The sequence below is a fragment of the Condylura cristata genome, unplaced genomic scaffold (genome assembly GCF_000260355.1).
Source record: "Condylura cristata isolate star-nosed mole 26May11 unplaced genomic scaffold, ConCri1.0 scaffold00011, whole genome shotgun sequence".
NCBI lineage: Eukaryota > Metazoa > Chordata > Mammalia > Eulipotyphla > Talpidae > Condylura > Condylura cristata.
Genome location: NW_004567112.1, coordinates 22,544,954 through 22,552,980, shown reverse-complemented (window position 1 = coordinate 22,552,980; position 8,027 = coordinate 22,544,954). Strand labels below are relative to the sequence as shown.

The following is an 8,027-nucleotide window of genomic DNA, read 5'->3' as shown; positions in this document are numbered from 1 at the left end:
AAAAAAAAATGTGAAAAATGATGTAAAAATAAACTTTTTAATAAAAAAAATACTTTTGAATGGAATGACATGACATATGCTCAGGGTATAACACTAATACAGAAATAATAGAACATTTGCCATTTGCAATTCATAAGAAAAATGTCTGAATTTTCTTGGCTATATGAGGCCAAGTTGCTCATTTTATTAAATATATTAACTCTAAAAGCATTTATTGATACATCCCAGATGTTAACAGTTGTTTCTAGATAGTGGAACCAAAGGTAATTTATGTGGATCTGAGGTTTTAAAAATTCCTGTGTTAAGTATATGTTGCTTTTATTATCATACAAAACAGCAAAACGTCATTGCTTAGACACACGGTCACCTGAGTACTCCTAATAACTGCAGGTATATGTTCAGCCGTGGAGCTCTGACATGATCTAATCCCTCCCTGGCTCTACAGATGCGCCCGGATATGCAGCACAGCCTGGCCAAGTGGCACAGCCACCTCCAGGCTAGAAGCCACAGCTCCTGGCTGCCCACCCAGGCACTGTGAGCCACACACCCTCCGAGACACTTCACAGTGTGAGACTTCTGGGACAACTCTGCTCTCTTGGTGAGCACAGGGAGATGGGCGGGGTGGGGCTGAAATGCACAGGGTCTCCCCCAAGGGAAGAGCTAACTTCTGACCAAAAATGAAAACAGCAGATGCAGCTTATGCACTGAAATAAAGTTAAAAAATAATGAAGTCACCTCATTCCAGACAGGGTTGAGTTCATTATCAACTTTCTTTGTTTTCTTTTTCTCATCTGTAAATGTAAAATGAGATATGTCAGTTGATTACAAATGTCTATGGAACATGTACCATTCAAAGAACATTTTCTTGTTCATTCAAGAGCATTTTCTCCCTAGGACCAACTGTGTGCATCATTTCCCCATTCACCCCTCTACAGTGGGACCTCCTGGTCCAAAGTGTTCCAAACCGAATGGCAATTTGGTTGCCCATCCCAGCTCAACAGGGCTTAGCCAAGGAGGAACTAAGAGGCATGAAAATGCCTGAACCTCTGTCTCCCTCACCACCTCCTGCAGAACAAGGTAACCCAAGCCTCTGTGGTTCCTACTTGTTGCAAAGATAGTGAAAAAAACCTTCAACGAGCAGCTGTCACCAGTTCATAAATAAGGACACTGAGAATCAAAGAAAGTAAGGGATGCATCTGAGCTCACCCAGCCTGGCGCCCTGATAGAAACCTGGAATTTTAGCTCTGAAGCCCCCGCTGCCTCTGCATGTGATGAGAGCCTGTAGTGCCCGCAGCCGGACGGCCGGCAATCGGGCAGTTTCGCTATGGGTCCAGGCAGAGGCCAAAGGAGAGTCCTGGAACCCTCAGTGGCTTTTTCAGGCTTTGAAAGATCTTTCTACGCTACCTGTAGGGCAGCAAGCAGGCGCAGGGCAGGCAGCAAACTTTTCCTACCTTCGGGGCCTCCGGCGTTCTCTCGTGGTGTCTCTGCAGCGTGCTCTCTGCTACACTTATATGCTCAGTCTCTCAGTTCAGGTGCGGCCACTTATGCACACCCACACCATACCCCAGGTGTCCACCATCAGGCACGCGCACCCTAAGCCCCGCTCCCAACTACCTCATGCATTCAAGCTGCAGGTGATAGCCACAGAGGCCAATAGTGCAAAAGCCTGAGCGTCTTCATTTACCCTACAGCCGCAACACTGCTTAAACATGAGCCACCCCCACCCATAGGCCTCAGTACAATGCAGTGAGTAAATGAAAACTTTCTCTGGCCAGCAGAGAGAAGGGGTTGCTTTTATTCCTGGCACAACTTTCCTGAAGAGACAAGGTCTTCATTCTCTGTCAGGGGATGGGCAACCTACTAGCTGGGTGAGTGCTGAACTAGCCAGTGCTTGTAGTTTCCTTGGAACAAGTGCAAAGAGCAGAGTCCCTAAGTCCCCAAATAGCTGCCAAAAGAAATGTTTACAATTCAATGTAAATGCTTTACATTCATGACCTCATCTATTTTGAGGGAAAAACACATAGCTTCCTCATGTGTGTCCCCCCCTTCCTATAACATAGAGAGCTCCTAACACTTCTGAAACCAGATGTGTGGGGAAGGGGAGATTCCCCACCAAGCAATTTTCTGCAACCCCAACTGAGTATCCTACAATTTACCTCAAATCTGACACCGGCTACTGGAGATAGTGTAGATGCCACAAACTAAGGGCTCAGCTCCACAAGACTGCCCTCGCCCCACTTCAGATGCCAATCACAAGTCCAGGCTGCTGCTTGTGCTTCTAACTGACCAGCTACAAATTTGGGTTCCTATGACCCCCTCCTCAGGTTCAATTAATTTGCAAAAGCAACTCACCAAACTCAAAAAACCAGTTACTTCTTTCTGCTTATCTGCTTATCAGAGGCTATGGCAAAGGACACAAATAGTCAGATGAAGAAATACAGAGGGTGAGGCCTTGGACAGCCCTGAGTGCAGGAGCTTGTGTTCCTACAAAGTTGGGGTATACCATTTTCCCTGTTTGTTCATAATGTTCACCCACCTGGAAGCTCACTGAATCCCCTACTAGTCAGATTTTTATGGAAGCTTCACCACGTAGGGATGGTCAATGATTAACATCATTTCTAGTCCTTCTCTAAGGAATGGGAGGAGGTTGAAAAATCAAGCTTCTAATTATGGTTAAGTCTTTGGATGACCAGGCCCTGTGCATAAGTTACCCAGAGTAGCCTCATTAGAACAATAGTTGTTCTTGGTGTTCTAATCACTTAGGAATTTACAAGGTTCTGGTTCTGCATCAGGGAAGGGCTCAGTGACAAAATACTAGGACAAGAGATGCCCCTGAGTTCTTATCATGTAAGAAATTTCAAGGGCTTTAGGAGTTCTGTGACAGGAACTGGGACAGAGACAATAGATATATATCCCATTATATCATCTGGTCTTTCACCTTGGGAAACATATTCTCATCTCCCCTTCACAGCTAAGAAAACTGAGAAGTCACCAGTTAAAGGTGGTAGGACCAGGTTTTGAACCAAGGTAGTCTCACATCAGCTCCCATACTTTAAGCCAGGCCCCCACTTTCTCTCTGCTGCTGTGGAACGTGGGAGGCGGTGGGTTTTGTTCAACTGAATGTCACATTGCTAAGCCTCCCGGCATATGGCTGGCTGTGGGACTAGCCACCTCATTCTTTCAAGACCTCAGCATAGCAAAGCCTTGAGTCACCACCCTCACTCTGCTAAGCATTAACTTTTCCACTTGAGTGGGCATCCCTGCACCCCACTGGCTTCCTGTTTAAGCTTCAGCCTGACTAATCAGCTCATGCCAGGGCCTGTCCTAGTTAGTTCTGACTGTAGCTTGCAGAACCCCTCACCACATCCTACTCTAAAGTCTCCTAGAAGCTGTCTCGCAATATCCACTCCCACACTGCTCCACTGATCCCTCGCCTCATCTGGCAGAAATCCCTCAACCTTCCTCTCTGCTTGTAATTTGAGAAAGTGTTTTTGAGAGGAAGCCTGCAAAGGATTTTTAAACTGATAGAACTGGGCAAAATGACTTCTACCCATGATTGCAGCAACTCCTGCTAACCAACCACGCCTAGTGCCTGGCCGTGACTTCTGCTGTCATGTGTCTAAGCCCTACAGCCACTCTGCCTCATAAACACTCTCATCTCCTATTTGAGAGAAGCCTGGTACTGTTGACCTCCCTCCCTTGCTAGGGAAGGAGTTGCTCCAGAGTCAGCAGGAGAAGATGAAAAAAATCACTTGTTCATTTGTTCACTCTGAAATGTTTACTAATTACCTACTATGTGCTAGTGAGTGGAGAAACACAAGAGTATAAGATAGTTTTTGGTCTTAAAACATTTCACAAATGTAACTTATGGGTTATTAAATAAAGGAACCACGCAAATCTTTGTGAGTGTTTCCACTAACTAACAAAAAGCCCCATCATGTGATCTCCTATTTCATTTTCATCTAGGAGTTCCTTCCTGTAGGAGGGAAGAAGAATAGAAAAATGACTGGCGAGGTCAGGTCAAAGGAACTCACAGCTCAGCCCATGATTTGGCCCACTAAGTGAGTTCTTCCACAAACATTAATCAGCTTCCTCATTCTTCGTCCAACAAATATTTTTGAAATTTCCCTGGCCAGGCACCTAGCTAGACACTATTGGGGCTACAGGGCTACCCAAGACATCGCTCCGATTCTCAGCCATATGGGAGCCAGACACAGCCATGGGTGGCAGATGCAAGGCTGTACCTGCCCACAGGGAATACAGATGAAGACACAAGTACAGAGGAAGCGCAGGTGGCGTCAGGCTGTCACGCCAGGAAATATCCCATAGAGGGTGCAGAGGCTGAGCTGAAAGGATAAAAGGCAAGGACGGACTGAAAATGTGGAGCTGGGAAGAAGAGATCAGCCAGATGGAGGATAGGGTGAGTGGGTCTGCCATAGAGGAGGAGAGAACAGGTCCTGTCTGGGGGACTGCACAGCCTGATCAGCCGAGCCATGGGCTGCAGAAGGGAGCAGAAGCAATCAGGCTGTGTGGGGAAGTTATGGGCCTGGTATGCCCCACAAATGCCAGGTTGGGCATCAGTGGGCTGATATAAGCTACTTAAGAAAGAGAGATGTTAGAACTTCAAGTTCATAATCCAGCAAGAAAAAACAAGTTGCCCTACAATTCTTCCAATACGTGTTCCTGAACACACAATCCAGTTTTGTGTTGAGAACAGAGGGTAGCAGTCAGGTTCCAGCATATGCCAGCTGACCACACCAGGTGAGACTGACCATTCAAGCAGAACTTCCTGGAGCTCTTGGCACCTTCCCATAACATTGTTGCTAGTGGCCCTCCCCTCCAGAGGTTGCTTGCTTCCTGCCGGTATGAGCGAAGGCCCTCACCTAACATTTCATTCATTCCTTCTTCCTTATCGTGGAATACAATACAGTTGTTAAAAACCTTATCGGGTTACACTAGAGCAACACTGCCTAGTCTTGTTCTTATCAGTGAAATTCAGATGAAAGTCACAAATAACCCACAGAATAAATCTATGTCCCTTTCCTCCCTCTCAAGAAAGCAAAAAGAAATGTGAATTAGACTTTTTACCCTCATTCTTCAATCTGATATATTTTTAAGCTAGTAAGTCATTTTGAATTTCTGAGTTTTAAGTAGCATGGACTGAAATTTATGTTGCACTCCTCACTTGTAACCAAAATGATACCAGTGTGCTCAGAACAAAGACCCCCAAGAAGATTATTTCAAGACAAGTAAAGACATAAACCCATTGTTTAGTAAAAGTCAATTATAACGTATTCTATTTTTTTCATGAATTATATGTTAGTATATTAAATATAATCGAATGGAGAGACATTAAAATGTGAAAAAAGTTGTGATTCCCCCAAATAATCACTCCCTATTCCATGGAACCTTTCGCTGTTACCTTATGTTATATAAGGAATTTTGCTACTAGAAATCATGTAGAGAGATTATCCAAGTGAGCCCAATCTAGTCACTTAAAGGCTCAGTGAGGGAAAAGCAAAGAACCTCCTTGAACATAACGCAGAAGAAATGCAGCAACAGAAGCCATGCGTCTGACAAGCCACAAACTTGCATGTGACATGCAACGAGCACATGTTGAACATGCACCAGCACACACCAAACATGTCTAACACATGCCAGACATGTATCTGACACATATCGAACATGCATCTGACACACACAAGCTGCGTCTGACATGCACTGCGCACCTGATGTGTGATGAACATGCAATGAACATGTACCTGACATGTGTAGAACACATGCCAAACATGCATCTGCCACACAGTGAACATATGTCTGTCATGCACTGATCATGTGTAATAGACATGCTTATGGCATGTAATAGACATGCTCTGGCATAATCAAACATGTGTGGGTACATACACATATCCTATCAATTCTGTTTTTCGGTAGAACCCTTAGAAGGCAACCAGAAATGCCAGGCACCCATAGGAATAAGACACCATACTTTAAATATGTTGAAATACACATCATCTCACTGATACTAATAATCCTGCAAGGAGAAGGCAAGGAGTTTGCCCAGCTCTTCTTACTGGACTTTTAAATCAGCAAACTTTTCATTTCTGCACTCTCATTATGGGGGAATTCAAGGCTCATCCACAGAGCTCAGAGTCCCTCAGTCTAACCTGGGACATTTAGACCAGATGACCTCCAAGTTTTCCTCCAGGTCTAATGTTATATGCTGTTAATGAAGTACCCCAGTCTTGACTGGTTCAACTGCTGTGTCTTACTGAAGTGGCCCCAGGAGAACTTCCATAAGTAATGGAGATCTTCAGCAGGGAAAGGAGATCAACAAGATATCCAGGCAGAGTCATGCAAAGCTGACCTCCCATTTAGAAATACATCTTTATCTTCTTTGGTTATGGCTCCTTTGCTTTGAGAAATTTTTACATACATGTGCCAAGTTACCTACTAGGTGACCTAAAATTTCACAGACCCTCTAAAGCACACTCATGCATGGCTAACGGTTAAGTGTTATGAGTTAGTGAACCAGTCACTCTTCCCAGGGCACTCCATGATTTAATCCTTACAACAACCTCAAGAGAGAAATTCTATTATCACCCCCATCTATAGAGGAGGAAACCAAGACACAGAGTAGGTAAGCAATTTATCAGAGGTTGTATAGCCAACAAGTGGTAATGGGATTCAAACTCTGGCAGACAGAAACAGAATTGTTTCTAAAATTGGAGCATTAAGGCCAGATCATAACTCCCTGAAGGCTGGGACTATAGTTTATTAACATTGTGTTTCGTCCCACCCAACCCCAAGAATGACTTCTCCATGATTTGAGTGAATTAGATTATAAGCTCTTATAAGCATTATCACCTACAGTAGCTTTAATTGTTAAGAGAGAATGAATAGAGTGCTCAGCACAGGCCTAAACACTGGTAAACCCAAACCAGCAGGAGTTATTACATTATTTCTTATTACAGCACATGTCAGCACCCTTGTGTACCCTAAGGGGATTCCGGGGTTGTAGAGCATTCCCTGGAAGGCAGTGCCCTACTGACTAGAGGAAGAGTGGAGTGATTCTCCCCTGGGGTTTTGTGCCAGGCCTCTGAAGTGCACCTGGGCATGTGGGCAGTGTCTTCTCCTCCCTAATAGTCAACCTTGCAGCCACTAACATCTGGTGAAGTTGCACAAGAACCAGAGGGAAAAGAAGGCTTGAGGAAGGGCCAGCAGGAGACCCTATGCCCTCAGGATTTAGAGGATCTGGAAGAACACTGAGCCATGTGTCTCAGCCAGCTCCACCTGCTGCAAGGAGTATTTCTGGCTTTTTGCTGCCCAACCCTGGCTGCCGAATTGCACCAGGAGATGTTGCCAAACAGGTTCTAGGGGAAAGTTACTGCCGCAGATGGCAATCATGATACAAACCAAGACTGCTCTGTACTTTTCGGAGACTGTCACTAATCACCTGATAAACAGGAACATCCAGACAGAGGGCAGACTGGGTTACTGCTCTGTTCTCTGCACACCAGACCCCATAATCCAAGAGATGCCCTTTTGGGTGTACAAGCTCCTGAGGGAAAACCAAACCTGCCAAGGAAACTACAGGGAAGCCCAGGCAAGCTGAATGATCTAGACAAAACTCACTTCCAAAGAGCTAACTCTGGGTAGTCCAGCACCTGGCAGGCAGCAGGTGGAAGAGTCCAGGCAGGCCAGGTACATGGGTGGTGTCTCAATGGGGAATGGCTTGAGCCACTTAGCCACATTCATGTTTAAGCCTATAGGGGAGGCATTAAGATCCCCTTCTACAGATGAGGAAACTGAGGCATAATGATGCTAACTGACTTGCCCAGTCACAGAGGTACTGAGTGGAAGTCTTCAAATGTCACCCCCAGTCTGCCTCCTTTCTCAACCTGATCTGTCTCACAGACAGGGTATCAGGAACCTGCCACATTCACTACTTAGCAGCTATGTGACCTTGGACCCCTGGCTCCAGCACTCTGTGTCTAGAGTTCTTCATCAATAAATGCTGGTATCAA

General features: G+C 45.2%; 1 protein-coding gene across 2 annotated transcripts in view; it reads right to left on the bottom strand.

Annotated features, from left to right (window-relative positions):
• The window catches only part of MYOF (myoferlin), a 120,391-nt gene that overhangs the window by 103,336 nt on the left and 9,028 nt on the right, over positions 1-8,027 (bottom strand). For both annotated transcript variants that reach the window (XM_004680619.2, XM_004680620.2), the window contains exon 2: positions 736-791. In XM_004680619.2, coding sequence (XP_004680676.1) covers positions 736-791 — 56 coding nt within the window. The remainder of the gene's footprint in view (positions 1-735; positions 792-8,027) is intronic.